Source organism: Microtus ochrogaster, linkage group LG5 (genome assembly GCF_000317375.1).
Source record: "Microtus ochrogaster isolate Prairie Vole_2 linkage group LG5, MicOch1.0, whole genome shotgun sequence".
In the NCBI taxonomy this organism is placed as follows: domain Eukaryota; kingdom Metazoa; phylum Chordata; class Mammalia; order Rodentia; family Cricetidae; genus Microtus; species Microtus ochrogaster.
Window position 1 is genome coordinate 36,448,174 of NC_022031.1, and position 16,333 is coordinate 36,464,506.

At 45.5% G+C, this 16,333-nt stretch overlaps 1 protein-coding gene across 1 annotated transcript in view; it reads left to right on the top strand.

Moving 5' to 3' along the window:
* Window positions 1-16,333, top strand: part of Aco1 (aconitase 1) — a 50,345-nt gene that overhangs the window by 17,409 nt on the left and 16,603 nt on the right. The window contains exons 2-13 of the mRNA XM_005361982.3: window positions 2,536-2,651; window positions 3,389-3,557; window positions 6,574-6,711; window positions 7,549-7,618; window positions 7,735-7,918; window positions 8,524-8,663; window positions 10,659-10,830; window positions 11,889-11,989; window positions 12,836-12,952; window positions 13,828-13,987; window positions 15,246-15,381; window positions 16,097-16,181. Coding sequence (XP_005362039.1) covers window positions 2,555-2,651; window positions 3,389-3,557; window positions 6,574-6,711; window positions 7,549-7,618; window positions 7,735-7,918; window positions 8,524-8,663; window positions 10,659-10,830; window positions 11,889-11,989; window positions 12,836-12,952; window positions 13,828-13,987; window positions 15,246-15,381; window positions 16,097-16,181 — 1,569 coding nt within the window. The 5' untranslated portion in view covers window positions 2,536-2,554. The remainder of the gene's footprint in view (window positions 1-2,535; window positions 2,652-3,388; window positions 3,558-6,573; window positions 6,712-7,548; window positions 7,619-7,734; window positions 7,919-8,523; window positions 8,664-10,658; window positions 10,831-11,888; window positions 11,990-12,835; window positions 12,953-13,827; window positions 13,988-15,245; window positions 15,382-16,096; window positions 16,182-16,333) is intronic.

The window sequence follows — 16,333 nt, forward strand, 5'->3', positions numbered from 1 at the left end:
GGCACACGCCTTTAATCCCAGCACTTGGGAGGCAGAGGCAGGCGGATCTCTGTGAGTTGGAGGCCAGCCTGGTCTACAATATCTCCATCAGATTGGCCTGTAGGCAAGTCTGTTGCTGGGCAGTGGTAGCACAGGCCTTTAATCCCAGCACTTAGGAGGCAGAAACAGGTGGGTTCAATGCCAGTCTGGTCTACATAGCAAATTCCACGATAGTCAGGGCTGTTACACAGAAACTGTCATTGTGGGGGTCCCAGGCTGCTGTGGTGCTGCCGTACCTTGGCAGGTGGTCCTGGGGTGTATAATAGAGCAAACTGAGCACACCATGGGGAGCAAGCCAGTAAGTTTTGCCCCCTGCTTCAGGTCCTTCCTTTAGGTTCCTGCGCTCGTCTCCTGGGTGATGCACCATGACCCCCAAGCTGTAAGATGAAAGAAACAAGCTCTCTGTTCTCCCAAGTTAGTTTTGGTCACTGTTTCGTCACAGCACGAGGAACCCAGTCTAAGACAGTGTGCCTTGTCCCTGCTGTATTGGTAACTCTTGACTGCTTCTCCCCAAGACTACTATTTATAAAATGCTTCAGACCAGAAGTGTTTCACACTTTACATTATATCTGGCCAGGGTGGCGTATATATAATCCCAATACCTGGGAGTCAAAAGAAGGATTGCTGGCCAAAGTACAAAGCTACCTGCCTTGGGCTACATGGTGGCTACCAGGCCAGCCAGAGCTACATAGTGAGACCCTGGTCAAAAAACATTTTCAGAATGTTTTGAATTTTTAAATATTTGCATGTGCACAATTAGGTCTCAGTCATGAAATGAAGTCTCAATATGAAATTTATTTATTTATGCTTCATATGCCCCTTACACACATAAATCTAAAGCTAATCTTGTGCATTATTTGTTAGCACACCTGGTTTTAGTTGTGCCCAGTCATATGAGTTCAGTTATGAAATCTATGGCATCCTCTTGGTACACAAAAAGTTACAGGTTTCCAGTCTATTTAAATTTAAGATTTTTTTTTGGTTGAGCATACTAGTTCTGTGTTGAACTTTGGATAGTTCAAATAGTATCCTGTCCTGAACTTCGGGTAGTTCAAACTTTGGGTAGCACAAATAGCTGTTTCTCGTAAAATTTGTAACTAGTTTTTTTTAAAAAAAAAAAAAAAAACTTGTATGTGCTCATAGTTTAAACTGTAAATGATACATAAAAGCCAAGCCTTCCTCCTGAGGTCACAAGCGGGACTCGCGTCCTGAGTGAAGAATACCTTCTGTCTATAGATGCCCACACTTTGCATCCTCACAGACATTCCTATCCTGTGTGGTAATGCCATCCTGGCATATTGATCATTCTATAAATGTATTAACTAAATAATATTTACTCATATAAGCAGGAAAAATGCTGTTTTTATATTTTAATTAAAAATATTGGGAAGGGACTGGAGAGATGGCTTAGAGGTTAAGGATACTTGCTTTTCTTGCAGAGGACCCAGATCTGGTTCCCGCACCCACATGACAGCTCACAGCTGGCCTTGACTCCATTTGTGGGGGATCAGGCACCCCCTCTGGCACCAGACACACGCAGTGGACATGTATTTATACATGCAGGCAAACATTCATACACATAAAATAAAAGTTAATAAAAATATTGGAGACTAGATTGAAAGGCGAAACCCCCCTCAGTGTGCTTTGCTCTCGGTCCTGTTAAATGGACCAGGAATGTCATCCTGAGCTGGGGTGGCTGGTCCCGCAAACATGTGTTGGCGGTTGGTGCCCGATCTCAAGCCCCAGAGAAAATGAGGGAGCGCAAGAGAGGGTTCACCTGTGTCGGCACGCCGTTGACCATCGGATGCCAAGACAAAGCAGGAAGACCTCCAGCCGTGGTAGTCAAGATTATTAAAACTGCTGAAGAGATTTTAAAAATAGAAACACGTAGAGCACTTTCGGAAAACTGGCTCTCTAGTGCCTGCTTCCTCAGTGGAAGCTTGATATGGTCCCGCCAGTTGTAGTGGCTGTACAGGGCAGAGATGGAAGGATCCCAAGATTGATACAAATGCATCCACTCACCTGTGTGGCCTTCTGGCCACTACTGAAAGATGAGTCCAGCTTCAAGGTCTGTTCATACAGCCAAGACTCGCTGTGATATGCATCTCCCCCCCTTTTCCTACATAAGGTTTGTGGAAGAATGTTGGAAGGAGACTGTTGCAGTGAGGCAGAAGGTACTGGGCTGTGTGCTGTTCTGAGAAGCAATGCTAGCTTTCAGACGTGGTAGCGTCACCAGAAACACATTTTGTTGAGACTATCAGTCCTATGTTGATTTAAGTCCCATCCCACCTTCTATTTTGAAAAGTTAATAACTGACTTATTTATGTAAAATGTACCATAATTTCTACAAGGGGTCCAGCTCCCAAATAAAAATTAAGTTATCTTTTATTTTAAAATTTATTTTTTTTACTAAATCATGAGAATTGCATACACGAACAAAATGTTTTGATCAAATTCACCCTTCCCTTCACCCCTCCCAATTATTTTGTTTTTCAGGGACGTGTGACCATCAATCATGAAGAACCCATTTGCACACCTTGTTGAACCCTTGGACCCTGCACAACCAGGAAAGAGATTCTTCAATTTGAAGAAATTGGAAGACTCACGATATGGTGGGTGCATCGCTCTGTGATGGACTTGCTCTGGTGGCAGCTGATTTCATGTTTGCATAGTTGATAAGAAGCTAATTTCCCTGGGGGAGGGCGGCTGGAAGAGATCCTAGAAGACAGTGGGTGAATGTAGGTGAAACACACAAGCACACACACACTTTTCCAAATAAGCATCTTCCTAGCTTTTCTAGTTCATAGTAGTAATTTTCATATATTTCAAGCTAGAATTTTTATTTTATAAGTAAAATAGATTTTTTTAAAATAAATTATTAGTTATATTTAGTGCCCATGCTACATTGTGTTCAGGATGTTTAGTTATAAATGGGTCATTTTCTCATTTCTTGGGAATTGGTCTTAAGAAATATTATTCTATCTATAAAAAATCACATCGCTTGAGACATACCATGAACTGAGAGTCCAGACAGATGGTGAACTGCGGTGGCTTAAAGGGAACTTTTTTCTGTTACTGAATTCAAAATAAGCAACCATTTAACATAAATAAATAAAATAATTTTATAGTCTAGTCTTTGAGTATTTTTAATTTCCCAGTGTATCTGAAATCCACCCCCGTACATGGTTTTCACCATATGTGCGTTTTAAACTGTCAGTCACTGTACCCTCTTTCCCTATTGGAAGAAGAATCCGATGTCTTGTGTCACGTTTATCTACAGATTGGCTTTAAAGGAAGCTGAACAAGAGGTGTCCGGTTTGTTTTTAACGTTTTCTGCCTTTACTCCCAGGGCGCCTGCCGTTTTCCATCAGAGTTCTCCTGGAGGCCGCCATTCGGAACTGCGATGAGTTTCTGGTGAAGAAGAACGACATTGAAAACATCCTGAACTGGAATGTCATGCAGCATAAGAACATAGAAGTGCCCTTTAAACCCGCCCGCGTCATCCTGCAGGACTTCACGTGAGCCTGTCACTCCCTCTCCCACCCCTCCCCAATATCCGGGAGACTCTTACCCTGGAACAGGAGTAGATTTCTGTGTCTCCAGCACTCCTCCCTCTCGCCTTGAGAGGGCTACCCGGGCCTGAGGCCTGAGTACCCCGGGGTGGGTAGAAGGCAGCGCGCTGGAGGGCTTTGTGGTAGGTTCTGTACAGAAGACAGCTGTGCTGTCTGTGAGGAGAGAAAAGTCGCTTCATGAGGCCTGGCCTGTCACCCTCAGCTCGCAGTCTCCCGCTTCTGGAATTCATGCTACCAGTTATGGCACAATTGTTCAGACATAATCATCCCATTTTGCAATGATGTTCTCCCATTCCCTTGGTGGATCCAGTTTCTCTGTGTAGAAGAAAATCAATAGAATATATATACACACATACACACACACACACACACACACACACTTTACGATCATCGGTGTTTTGCCTGCATGTATGTCTGTGTGTGAGTGTTAGAAGCCCTGGACCTGGAGTTACACACGGGTATGAGCTGCCAGGAATTGAATTCCGGAAGAGCAGCACTCTTAACTGCTGAGCCATCTCTCTAGCTCCCAGACTTTTTATATTAAAGATAATAGAAGAACTGATTCAGTTATTATAAATCTGATTGGAAGCCCATTCTTCTGAATTCTACCTACTACTTTTTTTTTAAATCATGTGTAATCCTTCTAGACGGTACACTGTTACATAAGGGAATTTTCAGGTAGTAGGTAATGTCCATTGAGCATGTTGTCCCCAACCTCCCTCTGCTCCTTTTCTTATCCCTCCCCACCCTCTAGTCCCCTCTGCTCTCCTAAACAGCCGTCCATCTACTCTCGTGCGGTATGCACGTAGACAACTTTATATCTCCAGAACATTTAGGGACCACCAATGAGAGAGGATATTTGTCTTTCTGACGGGCATAGTCCGCGCCATAGATTATTCCCAGGTGCATTCATTTTCCTGCACACGATTTCCTCTTGTTCTTTCGGGCTAAACGGTCCTACTGTGTGTGGTGTGGTGCTGTTCTTATCCACTGCTCTTTCTTAGACACCCAGCTGGGGGCGTAACTCAGCTGCTACAGGGCCGCAGTGGACACCGGAGTGCAGTGTCTCTGTCATGTGTTGGCTTGAAGCCTTTGGATAATCAGTTACCAGGAGGGTATGGCCGGGACATGGCATATGGGACATCTAAAACTCATGGAGTTTTTAAAGAAATCCCTCTGCTGACTACAACTGTGGATGGACAATTTACATTCCCACCTGCTGTGTCCCTTTCGTTCATGTCCTCAATACATGTTAATATTTCTCTTCATGACGTTCTTTCTGACTGGAGTGAAATGGAATCCCGGTGTAATTTTGATTTGCTTTTCTTTGGTGGCTCATGAGGAATTACACATTTTTGTCTTTATTGGCCCTTTGTATTTCATCTTTTAAGAACTCTTTTTGTTCTATTATTCTGTTTATTGATTGGGTTGTTTGATGGTTTAGTTTTTGAGGCCTTTGTACACTCTAGATGTTAGTTCTTTGTCCGCTGTATCGCTAGCAAAGATTTTCTCCTGCTGTGTGAGCTGCCTCTTCACTTAATAAACTTATGTTCTTTAGCATGCAGAGGCCTTTTTGGTTAAGGAGGTCTCACTTGTCAACGGTTGGCCTCATTTCCTTCCTGGGTAGACTGGAATCCTACTGGGAAATATCTTGCCCACATTTGAATCTTAAAGTGGTTCCCCCACTTTCCTTCTAATGACTTCAGAGTTCCAGGTCTTACGTTAGGGTCTTTGATCCATCTGGAGTTGGTGTTTGAGCATGGTGAGATGTCAGGACCTGGTTTCTTTTTCCTGTAGATAGCCAGTTTCCCCAGCATTGTTTATCTTTTCTCCAATGTAAAGTGGAACTTTCCCAAAAACCAGGGGGCAGCACTTTGTGAATTTATATCTAGGTCCCCATTGTGCTTTATTGATCTACGTGTCTGTTTGGGGGGCAGGGCTGTCACCGTCGCCCTGCAGTATGACTTGAGATCCAGTATAATGAAAGCTCCAGTATTCATTCTTTTGCTCAGTGTGGTGGTTGCTGTTATCAGCTCGACAGAACCCAGAATCCCCTGGGAGGAGGGGCTCTGAGAACGTCTGTGGTGGATTGTCTTGACCACATTCATTATGATGATGACAGGGAAGACATGTCCTCACTGTGGGTAGGCATTCCCTCCGCAAGGCATCCCAGCTGTGTGAGTGGACAGCTGTGTGGGAGCTGAGCGCCAGCCAGCGAGTGTCCTTTGCTGTTCCAAGCTCCTGCTTTGACTGCCCCACCGTGAAGGGCTGCACTGAGGACCATGGGTTACAGTAAGCCCTTTCTCCCCCTAGTAAATGGCTTTTATCAATAACTTACCACAGCGATGAGAAGAGAAGCTAAGACGCTGGGGGTTGCTTTGGCAGCCTGGGGTCTTTTGTGCAACCATGTGGATTTTCACCTTATATTTTTCTATTTCTGTGAAGAATAGCATTGGAATTTTGATGAGGATTGCATTGAACGTAGATGAGTTGGTAATGTAGCCACTTTTAGAACACCGATTCTTCTAATCCACGGGTATGGAAGTCTGTCCATCTCCTAGTGTCTTCAGGTTCTTTCTTTGGTGTTTTCATTTTCTTCATTATAAAGAGTTTTACTTCTTTGATCAGTTTTATTCCAAGGTATATCTGCTCCTTCAAGTTGGGTCCAAAGTTACAGGGGTGATCTTGGAAGCAGTCAGGGTTCCTGGGCATAACCATCTGGCTTCCCCATGGTTTCTTGTGTTGAAGTTCATTTACCGGTGAAGTTCTACTCAGTCATACCACTTACCTCCTGTGTGATTTATGCTCTAAGGTATATGCTGAGAAACTTACATTTTCCTAAGTCACCCATCGCTAGCACCTCTGATGAGATGGTCGCTTGTCAGTATTAGCGTTGGCAAAACCTGCCAGATCCAGTCGCACACACTTACGGCTGTTCCTGCTTGCGTCTGTCTTCCCTTAGGGGTGTGCCAGCTGTGGTTGACTTTGCAGCAATGCGTGATGCTGTGAAGAAGCTAGGGGGAAATCCAGAGAAGATAAACCCTGTCTGTCCCGCTGACCTTGTGATTGACCACTCCATCCAGGTGGATTTCAACAGAAGGTGAGGAAGGCTGGGAGAGTTTCCGCGGTTGGCTTCCTCGTGCAAAATCTCGGAATACACTTTATAAAACTCTGTGTACGTGTTGGGCCGATGATAGCTCAGCAGGTCAGGGTATTTGCTGCCAAGCCTGAGGACCGGAGTTCCATCCTTGGAATCTACATGATTGAAAGAGAGAACCAACTCCCACACTGAGCCCCTGACATACACGAGTCCCATGGCACACACGTGCCCACACTTACCTACATACAGACTAATAAGTGAATGTAAAATAATTTTTAATATGCATACATATATAAGAATATCTATAAAAGTGTTGCCAAAAAGGTTTTTCCAACAATATCGGGAGAAATGGATTGTGTAAACCTTATCATTGCTTGTCTGTTTGCTTTGAATGCGTGGTCTGCATCTAGTAGCTTAACTCCAGAAAAATGATTCAGGACACGCATGTGCACCGTGAGTTTGTCAGCGCAAGTGCATGCCTGGCTTTAGAGGAGTTGAGGTGTTTCTAATCCACTGCACCTTTAGTCCTCTTTTTTTTTTTTTTTTTTAAAATCACAAGTAACCATTCTGTGTCTGGCTCCCTGGGCCCTGCTCCCTATACCCAGCTTCCTGGGCCTGGCTCCCTGGGGAGCCCAGCTCCCTGACCTGAGCATAATGCCTACACTAGTTTTGCCCTCCATCTCTTCTGTCTGGGGTAAATCCAGCTGTAACAGCGAGGTGTAGACCAGCCTGCAAGCTTGCAGATGTCGTTGCTGTTGGCTTGATTCATCACCAACAGATTGGATGGGTCATATGGGAAGCCTCGCAATTTATACATCTAGTTTTTCTCTCTGACAGGACAGACAGTTTACAGAAGAATCAAGACCTGGAATTTGAAAGAAATAGAGAACGGTTTGAATTCTTAAAGGTATGGGCCAGAGTTTGGTTGCACCATTTGGTTTTCCATGTTGTGGGGCTTAATGAGGTGTGCAGATGACCAACTAAAACTGTCCTCCCTGTATTCTTTTTGTTGTTCAATCATAGTGGGGTTCCCAGGCCTTTTGCAATATGCGGATTATTCCTCCTGGCTCGGGAATCATTCACCAGGTGAATTTGGAGTATCTGGCAAGAGTAGTGTTTGATCAGGATGGATGTTATTACCCAGACAGCCTCGTGGGCACAGATTCACACACTACCATGATTGACGGTCTAGGAGTCCTTGGCTGGGGTGAGTCTTCTCGCACGTTGTTGTCATGGATGTTCTTTGGGAGCACTTACCACGTTCACCGCACGTGTCTGCATGGTCGCAGAGGAGGGCTTCACTGCACGTGTCTGCATGGTCACAGAGTGGGGGGGTTCACCACACGTGTCTGCATGGTCACAGAGTGGGGGGTTCACCACACGTGTCTGCATGGTCACAGAGTGGGGGGTTCACTGCACGTGTCTGCATGGTCGCAGATGAGGGCTTCACTGCATGTGTCTGCATGGTCACAGAGTGGGGGGGTTCACCACACGTGTCTGCATGGTCACAGAGTAGGGTGGGTGCCTTTGTTTGCTGCTGTGTTTTTCAGTGCCTAGAAAACAAAACCCTTTCTATTTGGAAAACTAAACTGACTAAAGTTCAAGGACATTTGCATAAGTGAAAATCAGCTAGGTGTTCATAACAATGGAGCCTCCTAAACCTACTCTATTGAGGGTGGCACTGAAGAGATTTTGGTCCAGGTACTGGGGAGCACACAGTCTATAGAGGGAAATACTGCTCTGTGCCAGATAAGCCGTCTGTGGCTGAGGTGAGGGCTATGAAGCATTGCTCTGCTGTGCCGTTCACTGCAGGTGTAGGTGGCATCGAAGCAGAAGCTGTCATGCTGGGTCAGCCCATCAGCATGGTGCTTCCCCAAGTGATTGGCTACAGGCTCATGGGAAAGCCCCACCCTCTGGTAACGTCCACGGACATCGTGCTCACCATTACTAAGGTAAGGATATGTGTATGTATATGCGTAATATATGATCCACACAGAAACACACACGGCCTCCTGGGAAGCCAATGACAAACGGAATAAACTTAATGGAGTCAGTGTGCTCTAGAGAGGCTAGGATGGAATGTGCTGATAAATAGATTATGAAAATAAAATAAGATTAAAAAGAGTTCTTCTGGTTAAGTTTATATGGTTATCTTCATTCTTCTCCTTAATTTTTAAAATTGTGACATAAAGTACTCAGAAATTAAGATCATGGTCATATTCCTGTCACCAAATTTTTCTTTTTTCCTTTTTGCCCCAAGACAGGGTCTCTCTATGTAGCTCTGACTGGCCTAGAACTTACTATATAGACCAGGCTCTCCTCAAACTCACAGAGATCCACCTGCCTCTGCTTCTTGCCTGGCTCCTGTCACCGAAATTTAAAGAGACAATAATGTCCTGTCAGATTTGTTTCTGAGGCTGTTTTTATGAATTAGAATATATTTATAATTTGTGCATGTCTAGAATTAGCATTTATGTATGGTTCAGAAGATCCTTTCCCTCCCAGAAGTAACCGTTCTCTTGAGGTTGAAAATATTCCCACACATATTTTATACTTTTGCTAATTTTTCCACTTGTATCTTTTTCTCTTAAGTTTTATTCCATTTTTATCTCTGTGTGTGTGTGTGTGAAGCATGGCATGTGTGGAGACCAAGGAGAACCTTTGGGAATTGGTCTATCCTTCCACTTTCCGATTTTATACTTTCTTCTCTTATTAGAAGTTCATTTATTGCAATAGATGTGACTACAACTCAGAAGTTATTATTAGGGCTTTCTCTTAAACTCTTGACAGTATCCTAGGTGTGTGTATGTGCACGATTCACTTGCTTTAGGAAAAGTACTTTCTCCTGGACTGTGGTGGCCCACACATTGAATCCCAGGACTTGGGAGGCAGAGGCAGGCAGATCTCTGAGTTCAAGACCAGCCTGGTCTACAGAGCAAGCTCAAGGACAGCCAGGACTATACCAAGAAACCCTGTGGGGGGGGGGGGGGTCATGGTCTTTATTCCAAATAATTTTTCCCTTGGTTATATAGTGTAGAGGCCCTTTGTATAGAACCCATGCTGAAAAAGTCAAAAGGTTATCTTTGATTCAATCTTTATGGAATTTAGAATTGGATTTATTAAATACCACAGATTGTCACAGTAGTTTTCAAAATTGCACTAACAGCGCTCACCCCAAAAGTATGGTAGAATGCAGGTAGCTGAAGGGCTCCCTATGCCCTTAGCTGACTGAGGAGCTGGCTTCTTTGTCAAGTTAACTGACCGGTCCTGGAGCCTCAGGCCTAGCTAAAGCATAATGGGGAGACAGGAGATGCGCAGTCTGTGGCATTGGTAGTAGTGAGAACTAGGTGTTCACTGTGTCTTTAAAAAGAAATCCTTGCCGGGCAGTGGTGGCACATGCCTTTAATCCCAGCACTCAGGAGGCAGGGGCAGGCGGATCTCTGTGAGTTCGAGGCCAGCCTGGTCTACAAGAGCTAGATCCAGGACAGGAACCAAAAAGCTACGGAGAAACCCTGTCTCAAAAAAAAAAAAAAAAAAAAAAAAAAAAGAAATCCTTTATTTAAATACTGTGATTATATAGGTACTAAACTTATCTAGGATCAAAGAATGTAATTTTTTAATGCCTTCAGTGTTTCATTCTGACAGTTTGTCATTTAGAATAACACATCTTGGTGTAATTTTGGCATTCTTTTCCTTTCTTTAGTTTTGGTACACTCTCGGATTCACAGGAGGGTTGTGGAGAGCTAATAGATTCCCCTCCCCTTCTTCCCAGTCCCCCATGTCCATGTCACACCGGCCTTCTTCGTGCTGCTACAGCATCCCCCATCCCTGGGGTGTCCCTTTGCCATCCCGGAACCCAGTCCCTTAGAGACATTGCCAAGAGATAGCTTTGTGTTACAGATGTGGACTTTCAACCCTCAGACTTCCCTATTGTTTCTGCTGTATAGCACCTCCGGCAAGTTGGGGTTGTGGGCAAATTTGTGGAGTTTTTCGGGCCAGGAGTGGCCCAACTGTCCATCGCTGACCGAGCTACAATTGCCAACATGTGCCCAGAGTACGGTGCGACCGCGGCCTTCTTCCCGGTGGATGAAGTCAGCATTGCGTACCTGCTGCAGACAGGTACGTGAAGGGCTGAAAGCAGAGCCCCTGAGCAGCAGCCAACCCTGCCTTCCACCTCTGCCCGCCCCGCGCTCTTGTGTTAGATGTATTTTCCTCTCTGTGGAGACAAAGTATGTTGTTGGATTTAAGGAGGTGTGGAGTGGACCTTGATAGCCAAGAAAAACAACTCTCCCTGGTACCCCGGAACCCAGATGTACATACTGCTCTTCAAACGCTGATTGTTGTATATTGACACAAGAGGCCTTGGTGGTGATAACTGGAGGGCCTGTTGGATAGCAGGCACTGGTATCCACCTACTGTGTCCCCTTTCAGATGTTGATTGGGTAAATTGATGGGTTCCTTGTTTAAATAATGGGAGAGAAAAGCCTAGAAACAGAGCAGTGTAATTAGTAAGTAGCAGAGTCGGAATCAAAGCCTGTGGCCGTTATATCCAGAACAGCAGTGGGTTCAGGGCTGTATTTCTGGCGATAGGGCGCTGAGGATTAAGACTTTAGACTTTGGCTGCAAATTTGGGTTCTTTGTTCTGCCATGTCCTAGCTGTATTCCTTAGAGAGTTACCTACTAATTTTCCTGCACTAGCATTTCCTCATCAGTAAATGAGAATAATAATAGTACTTGTCCCGTGGGTTCATTAAAGACCAGGGGGTGATGTAATTCATTTGAAGCATTGCGCACACAGTGCCAGGCTCACCAACGTGCATATGGGTCAGAAATTTGAGGCTATCGATAATTATTTTAGCAAAGTAATGGCAAGAGTGAGTGTGGCAAATTGAGGACAGATGCATGGGTGCCCTTGAGCAGGGGGCTCAGGCTGAGGATGCTGTTGAATAAGGGCTGTCACCAAAAAGGTGAAGCACATCCATAAGGAGAGCCAGAATCTGTTCTGTAAACGTCACTTGGGTGGGAATAGCAGATGGCGCCCAATAAATAGCAGCCCAGAAGCTGAAGGGGCAGGGGCGTTGGTGATGGCATGACCTACAGAACCACAGGTGGACTCTTGCTTTGTAGTCTTTAACCCGGAAACGGTAACGTGTTCCTCTGTTACTGGTGCCCTTTAGGTCGTGAGGAGGACAGAGTAAAGCACATTAGAAAGTATCTGCAGGCTGTAGGCATGTTTCGAGATTTCAGTGACCCCTCCCAAGACCCAGACTTCACTCAGGTACGAGAGCACCTTCTAAACTCTTCTTTCTGAGGCTGCAGTTGTGGTTGTCTGTGTTTCTTCATGGGTGGTACAATTGTGGGAAATTAGTCCCTGGGTTGCCATTGTAAAGGAACAGGTGGTAGGTAGTGGTGCAATGAAAAGGTTAAGGACATAACGTATCAAAATAATTCTAAATGTGACTACTGACCTGAACTTTGTGAGTTGAGTGTTCCCTGTCCCTACTACTACTGGTTGACACTTACGCGTGGTAGACTTTATGAGGTAGCTGCAGCTATTCAAAAGCCAAGCCTACCGTTGTTACAGTCCTAGAAAGACGTGAAGACATGAGCCGTCAGTAGTAGACAGTAGCCGTCTGTTTACCCCGTGGTTTGCTTTATTTTCTAGGGGTACAAACTGAATCTGTGATTTCACAAGCAGCCAGGCTTTAGAGAGTAAACCAGTCTTGGGGTCCCTGTTTTCAGGCACCATCAAAGCGGAAGTACTCATTGAGTTGACAGCGTATCTTCTGCAGTCATGGCTTGTGGCTCCATCCCTCAGTAGAAAGCCAATCTCAGCCTAAAAGCCATATGTTAGCTACTCTACAGAGCAGCAAGTAGAAGACAGCAGACAGCCGGTGTCTACCCCTTCCCTCTAAAGCAGCAAAGAGTCCTGCCAGTACGATGCTACTCCCGTGCCCATCTTAATAGAGGAGTTAATTTTTAACGTGATGGAAGGATCACTGACTTCCCTGGTTTAGAACGTGGCAACCTGTTCAACTGCTTATTTTGGGATGTTCTAAGGTCTCTGGTGTGGTTGTGCTGTTTCTTTATGGATGCTGTTATTGCTTTTGGTTTGGGTGAACAGGTTGTGGAGTTAGATTTGAAAACAGTTGTGCCTTGCTGCAGTGGACCGAAAAGACCCCAGGACAAAGTTGCTGTGTCTGACATGAAAAAGGACTTTGAAAGCTGCCTCGGAGCCAAGGTAGGGCCTGATCTCTACCCTGCACCTTTGTGCCCAGGCTTCCACCCCCTGTTATAATGCTCCCTGGACCCTGGTGTCAAGGACGTTTCTTCTCCTTCCTAAACCCCTTCATGAGGCCCCCATGAACTATGGGCCCAGCAACTTCCCTGCAGCACGTGCCTGTCTATAAATGCAACCCCTGTTCGTGCATATATCCTTTTCCTGAACCTCCTGCAGTGTTGGTCGCCCTGATTGCACAGGCTCTCTAAGTCCCCGGACTTTTGTGCATGCCTCTCCGCGTGTGCATGTCTCTGCTTCCTCCCTGCCATCCTCTTCTGCCCGACCCTTTAAGTTCTATCAGATACTGTGCTCTGTAACATGGCCCCCAGCATCTCCTAGCAGGAAGTCCTCTTCCTCTCACGGCACTCCACGGCACTCTTTGGGTATGTGTCAAGGCTGATGCTCAGATTTTCACAGACTGCCTCCCGAATGAGAGGCTGACAGGGAGTTTATCCATGAGGCCTCCGCTATACCAGATGTGTAGCTGTATCTTACATGGCTGATCAGATTAGTTGAAAGTGATATTAAGACAAGTTACCTTTCTCCAAATCTCCATGAGATCAGAATCCACAGACTCAGTCAGGCCACAACCACTATAGTATATACTTTGCAGGCTAACTTTGAACTGTTAATCAAAAGAAATAGATGTTTACATTTTCTGTTTTATTTCAAAGTTTACTCATAAAAGCATTTGTTCCGTTAATAATTGGCACTTAAAATTACTATCACACTTCTTCCAAAGTGAGGAATTTTGATCACACATATTTTTTCTTCTTTTTGTGTGCCCTATTTTCTTTCTTCTTGCATGTAATGTTTTCAACCTTCTCTTCCCACAGCAAGGATTTAAAGGTTTTCAGGTTGCTCCAGACCGTCACAATGACCAGAAGACATTCATCTATAATAACAGTGAATTCACTCTTACTCATGGCTCTGTGGTCATTGCTGCCATCACTAGCTGCACAAACACCAGCAATCCATCCGTGATGTTAGGAGCAGGTGAGTGTATCTGCTTCCATCCTCCTGGTCTCCTGGATGGGGGAAGAAGAATTTTCATTTTACAGATGTATGGAGAGATTGACCCAGAACGTTTCTACACAGCCAAAAGCATCCAAAGCAAAGTATTTAAGTAATATTCATAGTGTATGACAGGCTGTCCTTCGGTAATTAACACAGAAAATACGTAGAAGAGAGTAGAGGAAGCTGATTTCTGCCAGCACCTGGAATCCAGTCCCACCTGAGAAAGAACAGAAAGAGAACCTCTTGTCCCCACACAGACTTTGCCCCTGTAAGCCGCTGTCTTGGTGCATAGGCAGTTGTGGCTGGACCAGGGCCCAGGTCCCTGGCTGATGAAGCTCGGCATGGTAGCTGTTGTGCAATGCCACGAGGTGGTTAATAGTTACATGGGAAGTTCAATGTTGTAGGATCCTTAATTCCAATGTTTCATCACCGTCGAGAACTTCCCTTGGGTCCAGTGACCAGGGTCAGTAGTTCTTTCCTCGTGGGCCTATAAGGAAACCATTTTAGAGTTCATCTTTGCCATCTGAACTTTCCCTACTTATCTGGAACAAACCTTTCTTCAGGGAACGCCACCACCTGCCCGTGGCCTTTGTATCCTTGTTCCCTCCCCTCCTTGCCTCATATCTCCCCCTCAGTTGTCATGCTTCCTGACTCAGAGCATGAGCGAATCCATTATGGTCCTAACCAGTGCCCAGGGCCACTGATCTTCTGCTTTGGGAATGTCTGTGGTCCAGATGTGCTGTAGCTGTCTGTGGTCCAGATGTGCTGTAGCTGTCTGTGCTCCAGATGTGCTGTAGCTGCCTGTGTTTCTTTCCAGTCAGGACACAACTCGTGTATCTCAGAAAAGGCCCTAACAGTCATGATTTTCATCCAAATCCAAACAGATAATTTTAGAGAATTTTCCCTCCCAGAATTAAAAACTCACAGGATATCACTAAGTGGTATTGGATTCATTTATTTGTTTGCTTGGTTGGTTTTGGTTTGGGGAACTTGCTCCGTAAGCCCAGGCTGGTCCAGATGCTGGAACTAAAGATGTGAGCTGCCACACCAAGCTGAGGTTCATCTATTAGGAAGAACAAACGCCCACCTGCCCCTTGCTTCATTTCCATGACTCATTTGGGCTTGCTGCATACATGAATTGGCTCTGGGTAGTGCACTTTCAATATGTTGGTCAAGAAACATAGCTGGGAAAACCCAGGCCTTTTCCTAAAGTAAACGCTCACCGTGCATCTTGCAGGACTGCTAGCGAAGAAAGCTGTGGAGGCGGGACTGAATGTGAAGCCCTACGTCAAAACTAGCCTGTCTCCCGGAAGTGGCGTGGTCACCTACTACCTTCGAGAGAGTGGAGTCATGCCTTATCTGTCCCAGCTAGGGTGAGGGAGAGGGGTTTTTGGTTGGTTGGTTGGTTGGTTGGTTGTTTCGCCATTGTCCTGGTCCCCTGGCACCTGTGTCCTTGTGTAGCAGGCTGTCACCCATCCTGTGCACTTTCACGGCATTTTATCATGTGGCAGACAGACTTAAACCCTGGCTTTCCGGTTGCAGGGGCCCCTGGGATGGTTGCACTAGTTGTTCCTTTTGCAAGTGACCCCTATTCCTTGTGGCAATCCCTCCTTTCCCCAGAAGAGGGCGCCTGTCCTCGCTGGCACTGAGAAGAACTGTGGCCTGATAGTGAATGTGCAACTGAGTCTGCCTTTTGGCCTGGGAATAATTACATTCTAGTCCTTGAGGCAAATGCGTGATTAGTCACCACAGCAGTTTCTCCAGTTACCGTGTTGTTTCCTAGTTTCCATAACATCTGTTTCCTCCATGTGTCTCATAAAATTCCAAAGTCTTTGGGAATGCACGATAGGAGATGGAGATATAAAAAGGCACATTGAGTTTCAGCTTTTAAATATTCTAGATCATTTGGGTCCTTATGTTACAAGTTTAAGAATGTGGGTGGCATCCTTCTTAGGAAGGGAAACTCTTCAGAATGGCCCTGTCCCAAACTCACTCCACTGCCCCTGCTTTATGTCCCGTGGCCTCTGGGAAGTGCTCCTGCACAGGGGCTCACCGAGACAGCCTTTTCCTGTGCTGTGTTTTACACAGGTTTGACGTGGTGGGCTATGGCTGCATGACCTGCATTGGCAACAGCGGACCCCTTCCTGAGCCTGTGGTGGAGGCCATCACTCAGGTAATGTCAGGAGCCCGCGTTCTGTGACCTCTAGTTTGGGTTTCCATAACACTCGGCAGATTCTGGAAGCAGTGAGATGATCGGTGCTCGGAACCAGGGTGTGGTAACAGGAGTGTGAGCTTAGAACTAAGGTTCTAAGTCAGTGCTCGGAA